This window comes from Gopherus flavomarginatus, chromosome 1 (assembly GCF_025201925.1).
Source record: "Gopherus flavomarginatus isolate rGopFla2 chromosome 1, rGopFla2.mat.asm, whole genome shotgun sequence".
Lineage (NCBI taxonomy): Eukaryota > Metazoa > Chordata > Testudines > Testudinidae > Gopherus > Gopherus flavomarginatus.
In genome coordinates, this window is record NC_066617.1 from 41,778,716 (window position 1) to 41,796,687 (window position 17,972).

Below are 17,972 nucleotides of genomic sequence, written 5' to 3' on the forward strand. Positions count from 1 at the left end.
TGACTCACAATTTTGGGTGCCCCAAGAACCATCACAGCCACTCTCTTTAATATGCAATGTTTGCTAGTTTGGGAATCCAAAGGCATCAGAGTCCATTTGACAGACCTAATTGGGCAGCACATCCATTAGCACCAGCCAACAGAGAGTTTAATTTACATTTTTGTATTTATTTTTATGTTGTACCATCAAGCTGCCTGCAATTATTTATTTAATTATTTTTAAAGCTAAAGCTAAAATTAACGTAAATTACATCAAGATTAAAAAATGGAGTCGATTCTCTCTCCTGAATTTTACCATTTGTGACTACATAGTTTCAACATGTTCCTTAGCTTAAGTAACTCTTACAAAAAACGTTGGAACCTACCTTTAATTATTATTGTTCATCTATCAGTATCCATCAGCTTTTACGTACTGAACATTTGTATACAGTATTATAGATGTACATGGTGCTTTATGTAGTAAAAATATGGGGGTAAAATTCTGGCTCCACTGAAGTCAATGGAAAAACTCCCACTGACTTCAATGGACCCAGGCTTCCACTCATGGACCCTGCCCTAGCTTACAATTTAGGGGGCTGATTCTGCAAATGCTTACTATTGAGCAGCATAGTACCATGAACAGTCTCACTGGATGCTCTAGTCAAGACAGTGTTTTCAAGTTCAGATCATACATTAGAGAAAACATTATATGACACAGGAAGATTCCAGGAGAGTGAGAAGAGAGAAACATACAGAATAAAGGTTACTTATTTTCACGAGACACATTCTGTTAATTCTTTTTTAAATGGTTATAGTATTCATTTAGAAGACATGAGAGAGAAAAATTACAGCCTATTTAAAGAATGTAGAAAGTTGAAATGTTGGGAGGTTGGGTGGATTTCAGAATCTGAGTCACAACTTCAAGATGTTGTCTATACCGAGCCCCACTTGCCCAAGTCTGTCAGCCCTGGCTGGAAGACTTGCTCCAAAATACTGTTGTAGACATACCTGGTGAGGTCCCTGTTCAGGAAAACATCCCTAATTGAGGAAAGCACTTAGCATATGTTTAACTATAAGTATGTGCTTAGGTCCCATTGTTAACTTGCTTAAGTGCCTACCTGGATCAGGGCACATAAGGAAGCCAGGGATACCTGCGGCCAAAGACAGACTAACATTTAAATGTGGCGCAACTGATGAAAAAATAGCCTCAAATCTGCAGATATGTTTCCATGGCAATTGTAGGACAGATCAGTTGAATTCTTCCATGCTCTCATAATCCATTACTGCCTGTGGTGAAGGAGGGTGAGGGAACCAGGACTGCTCTCTGAAACTGCAAATTCATTTTTCCTGAAGAGATTTGTGCTTCAGCATGCTTCTCTTGTTTTATAGGTAGGAATCCTTCTGAGCATACGTAGGCTGTGATTACAATATGAGTGTATATTCCACTTATCAGAAATATATGAAAACTTCACTGAGGGTGCAGACATCTTTGGGCCCAATTCCTTATAATCCCTAAAAATGACCACACAGTAGGGAAATCTTTAAAAGTTTGTGCAGTTTCTAGCAGTATTTATTATTACATCTCTCACAAATGGCTACTATCTGTCTGAGAACATTTCTAAAATATTTGTAGCCATATACACATATTTCTGATCAAATACAATTTTTAAACAGTTGATGAAATATAGTGTACCACAAAAACGCACATGCCTTTTTTTTTTTTGCATGCAAAAGTGGCAATATGAATAGCACAAGATTGGAGGGATTGGGAACTTGTCAGCTAAATTCTGCTTTCTCTGCAGTCTACATCTACAAAGAGGGCTGTTCATTAAGTTTAACTACCTCTTTGGGTACTTAATGAAACCCTGTTTTGAAACAGTTTTATTTCTACTACTATTCAAAGAAGAGAGAATTAAGCCCTAACGGCAGGCCTACACTTAAAATGCTACTGCTGCAGCACAGCTGCACCACTACAGTGCTTCAGCAAAGACGCTACTACACTGACAGAAGAGCTGCTCCAGTCAGTTTAGTTAATCCACCTCCTCAAGAGGCAGCAGCAATGTCAACAGGAGAAGCTCTCCCATCAACATAACACTGTCTACACCAGGGATTAGTCGATATAACTGTATCACTCAGGGATGTAGATTTTTCACACCCGAGTGATATAGTTATACTGATGTAAATGTATAGTGTAAACTTGCCCTAATTCTACTCTGGATAAAAGTATCTAATCGTATGTCAAGTGTTAGCTATTAACACTGACACCTTGGTTCCAATGTTCGACTTCACTGGCGTGTCAGAACCAATCTAAGAGCTACAAACCCTTAGCTCTCTTGGAGTGCTGTTGCCTTATGACTTCACAAAGCAGGCTGGGGAGCAGCTCTATCTTGGCTGCCTCTCCAAACTCTCCTCCTCCTCCTTTCTTGCACTCTCCTACCGAGCAGCTACAAAAATATTCAATATCAAGCTGACAGTGTGTTACAACTGAAGACCATTCACAACTGTTTTATTCCTTTCAGCTGCAGAGGGTGCAACTGACTGGGAGTGGCCACAAAGGTATTTGTAACTCTGGCTAGTAGCCTTCCTCAGGCCAGTGTGCGCTGGGGGTTTTTTCCCAAGTGCTGGCTAGAATGAATGCTTTTTCGTCAGCTGTTAAGAAACAAAATACTGAATTTGTGGAAATCAAATTTAAAAGCAAACACAGACCATTGGAAATGAGTGTCAACTATTTAAAATGAATGACTAGGGCATAGACAGTATGGGAGCAGCATAATAAATTCCATGAGACATGGTTCCTCTACATGGAACACTTGCACTTCGAAGACTATCATGAAAGTGATCATGAAATCATAGAGTTTGCAGTTCTAAGGAAGGGTAGAAGGGAGTACAGCAGAATAGAGACAATGGATTTCAGGAAGGCGGATTTTGGTAAGCTCAGAGAGCTGATAGGCAAGGTCCCATGGGAATCAAGACTGAGGGGAAAAACAACTGAGGAGAGTTGGCAGTTTTTCAAAGGGACGCTATTAAGGGCCCAAAAGCAAGCTATTCCGATGGTTAGGAAAGATAGAAAATGGGGAAAAAGACCACCTTGGCTTAACCACGAGATCTTGCGTGACCTACAAAATAAAAAAGAGTCATATAAAAAATGGAAACTAGGTCAGATCACAAAGGACGAATATAGGCAAATAACACAGGAATGCAGAGGCAAGATTAGAAAGGCAAAGGCACAAAATGAGCTCAAACTAGCTATGGGAATAAAGGGAAACAAGAAGACTTTTTATCAATACATTAGAAGCAAGAGGAAGACCAAGGACAGGGTAGGCCCACTGCTCAGTGAGGAGGGGGAAACAGTAACAGGAGACTTGGAAATGGCAGAGATGCTTAATGACTTCTTTGTTTCGGTCTTCACTGAGAAGTCTGAAAGAATGTCTAGTATAGTGAATGCTTACGGGAAGAGGGTAGGATTAGAAGATAAAATAAAAAAAGAGCAAGTAAAAAATCACTTAGAAAAGTTAGATGCCTGCAGGTCACCAGGGCCTGATGAAATGCATCCTAGAATACTCAAGGAGTTAATAGAGGAGGTATCTGAGCCTCTGGCTATTATCTTTGGGAAATCATGGGAGACGGGGGAGATTCCAGAAGACTGGAAGGGGGCAAATATAGTGCCCATCTATAAAAAGGGAAATAAAAACAACCCAGGAAACTACAGACCAGTTAGTTTAACTTCTGTGCCAGGGAAGATAATGGAGCAGGTAATTAAAGAAATCATCTGCAAACACTTGGAAGGTGGTAAGGTGATAGGGAATAGCCAGCATGGATTTGTAAAGAACAAATCGTGTCAAACTAATCTAATAACATTCTTTGATAGGATAACGAGCCTTGTGGATAAGGGAGAAGCGGTGGATGTGATATACCTAGACTTTAGTAAGGCATTTGATACGGTCTCGCATGATATTCTTATAGATAAACTAGGAAAGTACAATTTAGATGGGGCTACTATAAGGTGGGTGCATAACTGGCTGGATAACCGTACTCAGAGAGTAGTTATTAATGGCTCCCAATCCTGCTGGAAAGGTATAACAAGTGGGGTTCCGCAGGGGTCTGTTTTGGGACCGGCTCTGTTCAATATCTTCATCAACGATTTAGATGTTGGCATAGAAAGTACGCTTGTTAAGTTTGCGGACGATACCAAACTGGGAGGGATTGCAACTGCTTTGGAGGACAGGGTCAAAATTCAAAATGATCTGGACAAATTGGAGAAATGGTCTGAGGTAAACAGGATGAAGTTCAATAAAGATAAATGCAAAATGCTCCACTTAGGAAGGAACAATCAGTTTCACACATACAGAATGGGAAGAGACTGTCTAGGAAGGAGTTTGGCAGAAAGAGATTTAGGGGTCATAGTAGACCACAAGCTTAATATGAGTCAACAGTGTGATACTGTTGCAAAAAATGCAAACGTGATTCTGGGATGCATTAACAGGTGTGTTGTAAACAAGACACGAGAAGTCATTCTTCCGCTTTACTCTGCACTGGTTAGGCCTCAACTGGAGTATTGTGTCCAGTTCTGGGCACTGCATTTCAAGAAAGATGTGGAAAAATTGGAGAGGGTCCAGAGAAGAGCAACAAGAATGATTAAAGGTCTTGAGAACATGACCTATGAAGGAAGGCTGAAGGAATTGGGTTTGTTTAGTTTGGAAAAGAGAAGGCTGAGAGGGGACATGATAGCAGTTTTCAGGTATCTAAAAGGGTGTCATCAGGAGGAGGGAGAAAACTTGTTCACCTTAGCCTCCAATGATAGAACAAGAAGCAATGGACTTAAACTGCAGCAAGGGAGATTCAGGTTGGACATTAGGAAAAAGTTCCTAACTGTCAGGGTAGTTAAACACTGGAATAGATTGCCTAGGGAAGTTGTGGAATCTCCATCTCTGGAGATATTTAAGAGTAGGTTAGATAAATATCTATTAGGGATGGTCTAGACAGTATTTGGTCCTGCCATGAGGGCAGGGGACTGGACTCAATGACCTCTCGAGGTCCCTTCCAGTCCTAGAGTCTATGAGTCTATGAGACTAGAATTGTATGACAATAGGAACAGAGATAAACGAACAGATATTTTACAAAACAGCTGTTGCTCTATTGATCCTATCAACACTTTCTGAAGCATGCCGTTATTCGTAACTGGACACATCCCAGCTACCAGGAATGGTGGGTTATGAATGAAGCAGGACATCTGTCTCATAGCCAGGGATGTGTCCCAATACGGATACCACCCTTTATTGGTATAAAAGATTCCTGTTATTCAAAACGTTTGCGTGACTGATATACTGACTCCGCCTTGCATTATGGCTTGATGAACAGTGAAAACTGTTTGTTATATTTTATTTAATATGAACTAATAAAATTATAATCAAATGAAAAAAAGTTATACCACAATAATTTCAGCACTGTGGAATTACTATAGGATTTCTGATGTAGGTTTTGTCATATCCTCTTTGTTATTTTTGTCTGATAGGGAGTTTTTATTTCTAAGATTGTCCATACTTCTGTTTCTAGTGAATTTTGGGTTTTACATATATATTTGAAGATGGTCTGGATAAATTTCAAGCCCGATTTGTTCATCAAACTTCGTTGTTTGCCAACCATGTTATCAGTATGGCCCGATGTTGCAGTATGATCTGCATGGGTGGACCCTTGCACCCCTGCAGAGCCTCAGTGACTCTAACAGTTACAGGACTCCATACATACAAGAATCCACCCAGATCAGACTGCAGGACTCAAAGATGTAAATTAATTTTTTTTAAGTATCTGAATAGATATAACAATGTAACTGGATAAAGACTTCAGTGGCTTCTTTGAGCAGATATATAATCCCTTTTTTGAATATCAAATTATGCTTTTCTGCAAAATGCAGATTGTCTTCTGTATACTAGATTTTAACTGTAAGAGCAAACCCACTTTTCTTTATTCCTCACTATTTATTCTTTATTAAAGCGGCAGCGCTTTAACGTTGGCTGTGTACAAATATCTCTAGACTAATAAATACGTTAGTACAAGCACTGATTCTGTTTTAATTATACTGATGTATTTTAGAACTGAAATATATATGATATGTTTTAATATGGTTTCATTTACTGAAGCGATCTTATCTGAGGAATGATTCCACAAGGTGTATATCAGGGGTTCTCAAACTAGTAGTCAGGATCCCTCAGGGGGTCACAAGGTTATTAAATGGGGGTTGTGAGCTGTCCGCCTCCACCCCAAACCCTGCTTTGCCTCCAGCATTTATAATGGTGTTAAATATATTAAAAAGTATTTCTAATTTATATGGGGGAGGGGGATCACACTCAGAGGCTTGCTATGTGAAAGGGGTTACCGGTACAAAAGTTTGAGAACCACTGGTGTATATAAAGAAAAGTTTTCTGAAGTTAGATGCAGCATGTCACCAGCAGTCTCAGATTTTAAATATGTTAATACATAATGTAGGGCACATTTCATGTTGTAAGTGCCTCACAGTGTAGGTGTTATGCATGGGAAAAACAGTGAAGCTGAGTGACTTTGGCACTCATACTGCAAATGTAAGGACATTCTTATACTATAGGAGTTACCCCTGCTGTGGATATCGCTTGCAGATCACACAGTTTATTTCCTTCAGGGTTAGCTTCATTTTGTGCATATTTGTATCTCACATCACATCCTTTACCCTCACATTATAGGGTCTCTGCATTCATATAACATTCTAAGGCACCCTTTTTCCTCCTTAAACTACCTTGCCACCAGGCCTGTCCTGCAGCCACCTTTCTTCCTGAATGGGTCTCTCTTCAGTGGCTGTCCATTCCACTCCACCAAAGAAAAGGATCACTGCTAATGGATAGAGAACTCCCTTCTCGCTTCTCCACATAATCCTGACAGGCTGAGCACTCTGCCCTTCTAAGAGTCCCCACATAATTCCATCCCCCATTTAATGAAAGAATGAATAACTAACGCCCCTCCGGTTCGGTCCTTCTCCCTCTCTTCTCAGAGACTCAGGGACACTTCAGGCTGTTGCCCTTTATTTATGTACAAGTCCCCATCACCAGTTTCCAACTATATACAGACTTTTTACAACAGCTTGGCCTACCACAGGCCTGGCCAGCAACAGACTAGGCAACTCCCATCTCCCTCTGAGCCTGACCTTCCCCTCCTGCCCTCACTTCCTCCCAGCCTTATAGCTCCTGCAAACAAGGCTGGCAGGTGTGGCCAGTTACCAGGCAAGCATCAGGCTATCTACCCAGCCCCAATCCAATCCCCCTGATTGGGGCTGGAGTAGCAGGAACTGATTAAGGCCTCTCTAGCAGCACCCTGCCACAATAACCAAGAAGAAAAAGTAGCAGAACAATCAGGAGAAAACGTCCCATAGATTCACTACTGTCCTGAGAGAGGAAGGAGATGATGCTCTTTGTAAAATAAAAGAGCATCAGGACTCATTTGACTACTGGATGCTGACTTGTGTGGTGAGGAAGTAACACTCCAGCAACGTGACCAAGGAGTGATGTCAACATGCCTACAGACTCTCAAGTCAGGCTGGAGTAGCTCCAGTCTTTTCTCTGAGAGGTCTCATAGTAATATTTGCTTTCTCATCTGCCCTGAGGGCTCTTTTCTGTGATGTATTGCAGGGTTCTATTCTGTCACTCATCCTGTTCAGTTGTGTACACAGGGCCAGTAGTGCAGATAGGAAGAAGGTGTGGGTTACAGTGACATCAGTATGCTGATGACCTTCAGCTCTACATCTCTGTTTGATTGGTTCAAGTTTGTGCAATTGATTTGCTTTCCTAATGTCTAGCCAAGCTTGGGGCTTGGATGACAGCTAGTTAGCTGAAGCTTGGTCCAGAAAGGAAAATTGGTAGGTTGTCAAAAACCAACAAAGGAAGTGACAGAAGTGATATGTCACTGCACTGAAGATTTTCCAGCCTTTTGTTACTGAACTTCATACTTTGGGATTCTGTTAGATCCTTGGCTTTTCTGAATACACAGACAGCAGAGGTGGCCAAGAATGCTTTTTTCCATCTGTTCTTGGCAAAAAAGTTACGATTGTGTCTTTTGAATGTGATCTCTCACACTCGTGTGTCTTTGTCACTTCCAGCCTATATTACTGCATTGCACTCTATTGGAGTCTACACCTGACGAAGGTGAAATTTTAGCTGGTGCCAAAAGTGGCTGCCCAATTACATAGCAGTATTCCTTGCAGGGAGTCTATGCTCCAAAAACTGCAGACTTTCATTATACTTCCTGTTGCAATCCAAGATGCATGTTTGGATCTATAACTTCCTTCCTGCTTTGGGTTTTATGTATCTTAGAAACTGCCACTCTTCCCATGTTTTAACTGGAAGTTGAGATCAACCAAGATGTTTGACCTGGCAGTCCCACGATTTGTTCAGCTGGGGACAGGGAGTTTCTCAGCAAAGGGCACTTTACTCCCTTGATCTGACATAACCTGAAATTATTTGCATTCAGAACATGTCGGAAAGTCTACCTATTACTCAGGCATTTTGTAGGTAGATGAATGGCTGGGCAGGCGAACATCAGTTTAGGTGGGATAGGGACTATTTTAGCTTTGACACTGCCTCAGGATGAATTATTTGATAAAATGCATTTTAAATTGTTCATGGATTTAGAGTTTCCTGATAGGCACACTGTATAAGGCTAAACAAATAGCCCTACAATATGAGCATTTTGCAAAACACAGAGTTCAGTTTGTTTAATATTATCTATCTAAAACTGGAGGGCTGTAGCTTACTCAGAAAAATATATGGCGATTGTGAGCTGATTTGGTATCTAATACACACCTGAATTCTCTCCAAAAGTCAGGAAAAAGTAACATATTTCTTATATTATAAAACATACATTGCTTTTTGGACATGGGAATACACTAGAGAATGATCAGTAAATCAAACAATGAATAGGAGAACAGTATAGAGTTTCTTCTAAATAAATAATATTGAACCTGAATCTCTAAACACAGTGTTCCAAGGAAGAGAAAACATCTGTAGTACATGAACCAATTCAAAACTTTGAAATATTATAGGTCACTTATCAAGGGATTCAGACCAAAAATATGTTCTGAATTTATATTTGGAAGGGTTAGGTCAAGGACATCTTCTAGGTTTTATCAATAGGATATTTTAAAACATTTCACTCCACTGCTGAGAAATTAAAATAAATTATTTTAACAACAGATACTGTTTTTGAGCATCATAAAATCCCCTCTCAATATTCTGCACTCCTACTGGTGGCTTTGCAACAGCCATTAACTAACAAATATCCCCAGAAGGACACCAAGATGGATTTAATATTGGTTGCTATACAAATTGTTGTTGAATGAAAACAGGCATGTTAATGCCAGCTCCATTCAGTGTGCAAAACAAAAACCAAAATCATTTGTCAAATGGAAGTAACAAAGAACCTAATCTTGCAAGTACCTGCACATATTTAACTTTATGCTCCATTGATCTCAGTGGGATGATTCATGGGTGGAGAGGTAAGCAAATATGTGTTTGCAGGATCAGGTCCAAAGTTGGTACATTAAAATATTTGTATCCTTCTGGGTATCACAAACAACTTTTTCTTTTCCGTTCAGATTTAAACCTATAATGTAGAGAGTTGTAAAGGTAACAATTATAGATTTAACGTCAAGTTCAAAAGAAAAAAAAAGTGCTAAAAAATCTTCCCATTGGTAAACAGCCTGTTTTTCTTTATGGGTTGATGCCTTGACCTCCACGATATCCTCCATCAGCTTATACTCAGAATTTTTCAAATTAAAGGTAAACTCTAAAGACTAAAAAAAAGATGGACACTACTGCTACTAGCTTAAGTGGTTCATTTTGTAATTTGGATACAAATGGAAAAGAATCTCCCAAGTTCTCACTTCTCTGCTCCACAAACACAACAACCCTCACACACAAAACCTCTGTAGTCTCACATCACTTCTCCACATGTATTCAGCAGCAGAGGGCTGAAGTGAAGTCTCGCATCACCAAGACTTTGTTGCCTTCATAAAATCTTCTATAGCAGTGGTTCTCAAACTTTTTCTTTCGCGGACCACTTGAAAATTGCTGAGACTCTCGGCGGATCACTTAATGATCTTTTCAAATGTTAGATATCAGAGGGTAGCCGTGTTAGTCTGGATCTGTAAAAGCAGCAAAGAATCCTGTGGCACCTTATAGACTAACAGATGTTTTGGAGCATGAGCTTTCGTGGGTGAATACCCACTTCCTCAGATGCATGTAATGGACCATTACATGCATCTGAGGAAGTGGGTATTCACCCACGAAAGCTCATGCTCCAAAACATCTGTTAGTCTATAAGGTGCCACAGGATTCTTTGCTGCTTTTCAAATGTTGTTTGTACCGTTAGCTAACTATTGTAAAGCACTTTGGATAAAAGCACTATATAAAAAAACCTTAAAAATAAATAATGTTTTTTTGTTCTACAAATAAAAGCACACAATTCATATTTTAATATAAGTAGTCTTACCTTTCTAATGCAACGGATGTGCGCTCTCTCCCCTGTGGCAGCAGCCCCTAAGCTGGGGCTGGGAAGGACGGCCGTCTCTCCCCGGCAACCGCAGCCCTGGAGCTGGGGAAAGTTGCCTCTTTCTCTGGCCACTGCAGCTCTGCACATCCCAAATTCCCCCCCAGCCCTGCTTCTCACCCCATTGTCCCCCCCAAGGTTACCACTTCACCTTACCTCCACGGTCCAGGCACCTAATTTGTCGAGCCATGCCTGCACGGCTCCACTAATTAGGAAGGTGGCCTTTAATTCTCTTGTGTGCGGCCGCCCAGGCGTGCACCCTAGAGGGAACTATCCACGGACCACCTGAATGGAGCTCACAGACCACAATTTGAGAACCTCTCTTCTATAGTACATTTAATAGTGTACTGTTGTTTCAAAGCCACCAACATGCACAAAGATCTGGAGTACATAAAAGAAGACAGTATCCCAGCATCCAGAGATTTATGATCTGGGGCTGTGTCTTGAAAATGCTTAAACATCTACTGATATGAGTCGCTCCACCTGTGATGACATTCCAGTTAAATTCAGTAAGACAACTCACATATTTGCGGGACTGTTCCCTAGGTGACTGATCCTACAACCCTTACTCATGTGAGCAGTCCCACTGAAGTCAATAGGAATGCTCCAATAAGGATTACTCATATGAGTAAGGCATTCTAGAATATTGATAGTAGTTACTTCCAAATGTGCTGATGCACTGTTGTGGTACAGTAGTGGATAGAGTAAGCATACCATGATGAAAGTTCAAAGAATTATTGCAAGGATTTTTGACATAATATATCATACCAAGACATATTCTTCTATCATTCTGAATATGCCATCAAGTGAAATGATTACAGCTGAATAAGCCACATATATTCAGCATAATGTATGATCTTTCATTTTACTAGCTACTTGACATATTCTATCACATGGCTTCACAAATGAAAAAAATCATTGCAATAGTTCTATTGTCAATAATAGACAAATACTTTTCATAAGAATTCCATATTAAATGCTTAACTACTGCAGAAGATACTTTCTAAGAAAAACATTATACACAGCAAATTGGATATAATTTTAACTCTGATGGCATTCCAGAATCTATAAATCATTTACATCTTGAGGGTGAAAAAAGCAAATTGAAGAAGACTGAGTACTAGCAGATTAATCCAATATTGCAGCAATGTCCCGAGCATGAAATGCAGCAGCAGCACTGTTAATGTTGGCATGCAGTGCTGATAGATTACCTGTTATATACTGCCTACTCTAGATATCATTGGCTAGGTGCTATTAAAACCTAAGATAGGTAAGACAAATATTAGTAATATTCATCTCTGTCCTGTTCCGACATCATCTTATTTTGGAAACCAGAACTGCAACTCTATTCATATTTTATAACAATTGTATTTATAGTAGAACCAGGAAAGGACTACCCACTATATCTTTCCCATTAATGTCTTTTGGAACTTTTTCTTAAATAAGTGCAGCTATGGTACTCTGAGCTCCCTTACTTTATACCTATTCCACTGAGTAACTGCTGTTACCAGAAGTCCATTCAAATGCAGGAAGGCCCCTCAAGATACTCAGTGTCACTTCAGCTCTGTGGCAGGGTTGTCCAAAGAAGAGGGAGTTGTTGGGGCACAGTGGTGGTGGGTCCAGTGCATGTTTCTGCAGAGGAACCACTGGGGTGGCTTGGAGTAGGGGGCCTCTGGATCTATACATGTCTATATTCAGTGGCTGGGAAACCTCAGAGGGGCTGTGTTGCAGGTCCAGCTACCCCTGGCTGTGAAGAGTGGTTGATTTCTACCCCCCTCAATCCCCACTAATTCCTAGTACAGATACCACTTGCTCAGGCTTTGTTCTAGGAGCCTTGTGATGAACTCTTCCTTAATATCTAGCCTAAACTGTTCCTCCAATAGCTTCAAGTTATCACTCCTTGATTTCCCTTCTGAGACCTTAAATTACTCATTTCCTTCATATATAGTGATTCTTAAGCCTTTTATGGATTGAGATCACATCCCCAGAGTCTGCTCTCTTCTAGAGTCTTTAATGTCAAGTGAGCACATGGAAGAGTTCAAGATTACTATCCCAAAGGGCACATGCAACAAAAGGGCATATACAGCTGAAGAACACTAGCCAAGTGAAGGACAGATTACTCTGAGAAACTGGGGGGAAAAAAATCACCCAGCTATGTTGGACACTTGGTAACTGCATGAGTCCATCATCTCCTAAGTGTTCAGTCAGAATGCTTTGTGAATGTTCCAAATATAGTAAAAAAGCCTACGTGATGTACAAACATTAACTGAACAGCACTTTGAACATATAAAATGCTAGCTGCTAATGGCAGAACACAATTACTTTAGGGGTGCAGTGAGTGAAATGAATTGACCATAAATTATAAAAGGAGGCTTAAGGCTAAAATGCCTGAGGGACAGAGGCTAGTGGGTGTGTAAGTCTAAAGTACAGTCTGCTTCATCTAGACAGGAAACCAAGGCGTTTCACAGATTAGTTTTAAAACTGAACTCAGATAGTGTTGGTGCTGTGTTCTAAGTGTCAATACCATCATTTTCAATGACAAGGATTGGCTATTCCAAGCCGTTAGCCTCCCTTGCCCCCACTCTCCCTCCTGGTAAAGCTCTTGCTCTTTTCAAGCAAACTGCTCCTTTCAGATTAAAAGCATGGTCTGATCTCCCACATCCTCAAATGTTTTGCCACTTGCCCCACTCTCCCTCTCTTTCTAATATGTCTCCATCTCCTCCCTTCCTTCCCCTCTAAACCCTTGGAACATGCCATTTGTAGCCATTACATTGGTCCTCCATCTTGGGCCCCTTCCAGTCTGGCTTCAACCCCTTCACTCTATCAACCTTTCTCTCACCCAAGTCTCTACAACTTCTTCCTGGCTACATTTAAGGCCCAGGGCTCCACCTGTTCTCCTTGACCTTTCTGTCACTTTAGGTACTGTTGATCATGCTCTCCTTGAACCTTGGCCACTGTCCTCTCCTGGTTCTCCTATTACCTCTCCAATCACTCTTTCAACATCTCTTTTGTGGTTCCTCCCCTCCCAGCAGGAGCCCCACAGAGCTTTGTCCTTGACTGTATACACCCTCTCTTTAGGGGATATCTTCAATTAACATCTGTACCTCAGTGACTCACAAATTACCCTCTCCACTAATGACCTGTCTTCCCTTCCTACATCTAATGTCACAATTTAGCCTCTCTCTCTGTGAGAGCTTTTCCTAGCAATCCAGCCATCAACTTGAATTTAACATAGTTAAAACTGAATCTGAGATTTCATCTACCCCTTTCCACTGCTTACTATTCTCTCTGAGGGTATGGCTACACTTGCACTTCAAAGCGCTGCCGCGGCAGCGCTTTGAAGTTTCGAGTGTGGTCGCAGCGCCAGCACTGGGAGAGAGCTCTCCCAGTGCTGCATGTACTCCACATCCTCTACGGGTGAAGCTTGCAGCGCTGGGAGCCGCGCTCCCAGCGCTGCGGCACTGTTTACACTGAGGCTTTACAGCGCTGTATCTTGCAGCGCTCAGGGGGTGTTTTTTTCACACCCCTGAGCGCGAAAGTTTCAGCGCTGTAAAGCGCCAGAGTAGCCATGGCCCCACTGTTGACAATATTATTATCCTTCCTGTCCATCTAACATGTACTCTGGGAGTCATCTTTGACTCCTCCCTCACCTCCCGTCTTAATTACTGCAGCCTCATCCTCTTCCACTTCCCTGACACATCACCTTCCTCCAATCCACAGCAAACACAGCTGTTACAATCACTTTCCTCTTCCACTACATTGACGGTATCACCTCCTACCTTCTCATTTTCTCTGAATCACCCTCTGGTTTCCCTCTTCCACTGACTATATCCAATTCAAGCTTTTCCTTTTAGGTAAAATTTTCAAGAAGCACCTAAATGACATTTTCAAAAGTGACTTAGGGCTTGTTTACACTTGAAACCCTACAGTGGTGCCAATGCTCATGGCAGCTGCGCCACTGTAGTGCTTCAGTGTAGACACATACTACAGCAACGGGAAGCGTTCTCCCAGTAGCTAGGTCGACATAATGCTACACAGGCACCAACTTTCCTTGGCGCCAGTGGGTGCTCGCGCCCTAGCCCTGCCCTGACTCCGCCTCCTCCCTGCTCCTATTGGATCCCTCCCCAAATCCCCACCCCGGCCCTGCCTCTTCCCTGAGTGCGCTGTGTTCCACCTCCTCCCCCCTCCCTCCCAGCACTTGCCATGCAAAACAGCTGTTTTGAGGCACAAGCACTGGGGGGGACGGACACAGGACTCTTCAGCATGCTCAGGGGAAGAGGCGGAGGTGAGCTGGGGCCTAGGGGGCAGGTCAGGGAGCTGCCGGTGGGTGCAGAGCACCCACCAATTTCTTCCCGTGGATGCTCCAGCCCTGGAGCACCCACAGAGTCGGTGCCTATGACTGTCTATACCAGAGGTTAGGTCAGCTTAACCACATCAATCAGGCATGTAGATTTTTCACACTCCTGAGAGACGTAGCTAGGACAAATTAACTTTTGAGTGTAGACCTGACCTCAGGCATTTAGGAGCCTAAATCTCATTGAAAATCAGTAGGACTAAGGCTCTTAAGTTTTTTTTAGGCATTTTTGAAAATGTTACCCTAAAGGCTTGGCTACACTTACATTTTATACTGCTCTAAATTGCTGGCTCAGGGGTTTGAAAAATCACTCCCCTGAGCACAAGTTTGAGCACTTTAAAGTGCTAGTGTGGACAGGCTCCGAGCACTGGGAGCTGTTTTCTTTGTGGAGGTGGATTACTAGGAGTGCTGGGAGAGCTCACGCGCGACCACACTCGCACTTCAAAGCGCTCCCTCAGCAGCACTTTGAAGTTTCTAGTGTAGACATAACCTTAATCTTCACGGCTCTTTACAATTCTACTTCTACCTATTCACTCATCTCTTATTGCTTTCCCCATCCCATATGTCCACCAATAATGCCAGCCTTGACTGCTGCTCCTCACAAAACCATTTTACTCTCTTCTAAATCACCCTGAGTTAATCCTCAAAGCTACTCACATATCCCTCCACTCCAACAAGCCTTCCATTGCTGGAGACAGGCATGTTCACAGCATAGGTTACAATGCTTATATCTGTATATTTATTGATTTGTTTGTATTACAGTAGTGCCCCAAATGTGCTAGGCTTCGCATAGACACACAGAAAAATCCTATCTCTCATAGCTTACAATCTTCAGGATAGCCACAAACAATGAAGTAGCCGCAAAGGAGGCAAAGACAAGTGTTACAAATGTATGATCATGCAGACAGAAGAAGCTATAGTCACTTTTTGATGCCTCCTCCCTGATGGCACATACACACACTCCCATCATCAGGTTTTGCATGCTGACCCACTGATGGCTTTGCTCTTTATCAGGACTTTTGGTAATACATGGCTAAAAATCTCTGTTACAGCTAAATTACTGATGATATGCAAGGACATATCTACCTTGGCAGATTGTGGACATAGTGGAGGCCGGGGGGCAGTGGATCAGGCAGTGTACATGGTGGTGTGTACGCATTTTGCTGTGCAAGCTACAGACTTGAGGGGATATGCTAATGACTAAACTCACATTTTCATGCTTCATGTGTTTCAGGAGGCGCAGTTCCCGGTAGGCTCGTTTGGCAAAGAGTTCGGACTGAAATGGGCGGTACAGTTTCTTGATAGCCACTTTGGTGCCATTTCTTCCATCGATAGCTGAGCTTTAACAGAACAAGAAAGTGAGGACTGGAGTGATGCTGCAAGTCCTGCCACCCAAGATGCACTGAACAATAGGTTAGAGGACTCCTAGTGTGTGGCTGTGCTCTGCCATGGGACTAAGGCAAAGTCACATAACCTCTCTGTGCCTTTGTTTATCATACTGTAAAGTGGGGATAATAACTCCCTAAGTATCTCACCAGGGTATTGAGACTCTAGCATGCTCCCAGACCCTTTGATGAAAAGAAGCTAGTATTAGAAAACTGTAAATGGGAATAGGAAGGAAAAAAGAGAGATGTCCTAATTCCACTATATTTTATCGGACTAAGAAAGGATTTTTGGTAAAGGTAGAAAGAAGGGAAATTAAGAACTGGCTACGAAATAGACCATTGCCCTTAGCCAAGTCAGATGAGCCACAGCAGAGGTCTATAAAGTAATGGATGGCATGGAGGTCAATCAGCTCTCATACTGTAATAAACAGTGGAACATTTTTATGAAGTAGAAATGCAAAAGGATAATAGGGATATGCAATTTTATAGGATGCTGTAACTGTGGAACTCACTGCCACAGGAGACCACAGAGGACAAGACTTTAGGGTGGGTGGGAAAGTGCTTGGGCATTTCTATGTATGGGAACATGCAAAGTTACCGTAGACATAGGGTGACCAGATGTCCCGATTTTGGGGTCTTTTTCTTATGTAAGGTCTTATTACCCCCCATCCCCATTCTGATTTTTCACATTTGCTGTCTGGTCACCCTACCTAGACAGAAGAAGAAAAACAGAAGGGACATAAACCCTCATGCTTCAGGGCATAAACTCGCTGCCCCTGGCACTTGAGGATCACAGAGATTCCCCCTAGGGGCAGATTACTGTAGAACTGTCCTGTCTTGCAACTTCGTGGCAGCACGCGCCCGGCTAGCAGGGCAAACGGGCGGCGAGTCCCGGGCAGAGCAGGAAACGGGGCGGGCCGCACCTGGGCTGGGAAGAGCCAGCACCTTCCCCCCGCACAGGAGCGGGCCGGGCCGGGGCCATGTCACAAACTGCTGCCCGTCCGAACTGGCTGCGATTACACCGGCACCGGGGGGAGCGGGGGCCGGGCCGGCGCAGCCAAAACAAAAAGTTGGAAGGAATTAAAGCGAAAGTGGCCGGGGAACCGGCCGGTGTCCCCGCGAGCCAGGGAGCCGAGCCGAGCCGAGCCGCGCCGCCTGCCGCGCCAGGGCGGGCCAAGTCCCTGGCTGTGAAGGGGGCCGCCAGGTCGGCTCCCGCGGCCGGGGCGCGCAGGCAGTGGGCAGCCCGATTCCAGCGGGGCGCCCCGCCCGGCCAGGGGGTGTCTTGGGGAGGGGAGACCCGCCTCACTCACCAGACAGCGCCGTAGGCTCCGGAGCCCACCGGCTGCAGGTCCCGGTAGCGCTCCCGCACCTCCCATAAGGTTTTCGTGATTTCCTGCCGGTAAAAGCCTTTCTTGGTGGAGGACATGGTGACTCAGCCCCCTGTCGGCGCCTTCCAACAAAGAGCCCTGAGGAGCGGAGAGGGGGACTGCGGCGGCTGGGCTGCTGCGAGGGGCTGGGCTTGGAAGCGCTCCCGGTGTGTGTGTGGGTCCCTCTCTTAGCGGAGATTGAGTGTGGCTCCTGCTTTCTCTCCCCCCCCCCCCGCAGCATGCCCTCTCAAAGGAGGAGGAGGTCCTGCTGGAGCCACTGTGAATGAATCCCCGTCCCTCCCCCCCGCATCTGGGGGCTGCC

At 43.3% G+C, this 17,972-nt stretch overlaps 1 protein-coding gene across 3 annotated transcripts in view; it reads right to left on the bottom strand.

Moving 5' to 3' along the window:
- The window catches only part of MAPK12 (mitogen-activated protein kinase 12), an 80,312-nt gene extending 62,340 nt beyond the window's left edge, over positions 1-17,972 (bottom strand). The window contains exons 1-2 of one of the 3 annotated variants that reach the window (XM_050936340.1): positions 17,594-17,967; positions 16,109-16,238 (exon numbers count right to left, since the gene is read on the bottom strand). In XM_050936340.1, the coding sequence (XP_050792297.1) occupies positions 16,109-16,238; positions 17,594-17,709 (246 nt within the window). In that variant the 5' untranslated portion in view covers positions 17,710-17,967. Of the gene's footprint in view, positions 1-16,108; positions 16,239-17,593 lie in introns of all 3 variants that reach the window. The other 2 variants (XM_050936339.1, XM_050936341.1) reach the window with 2 other exon arrangements.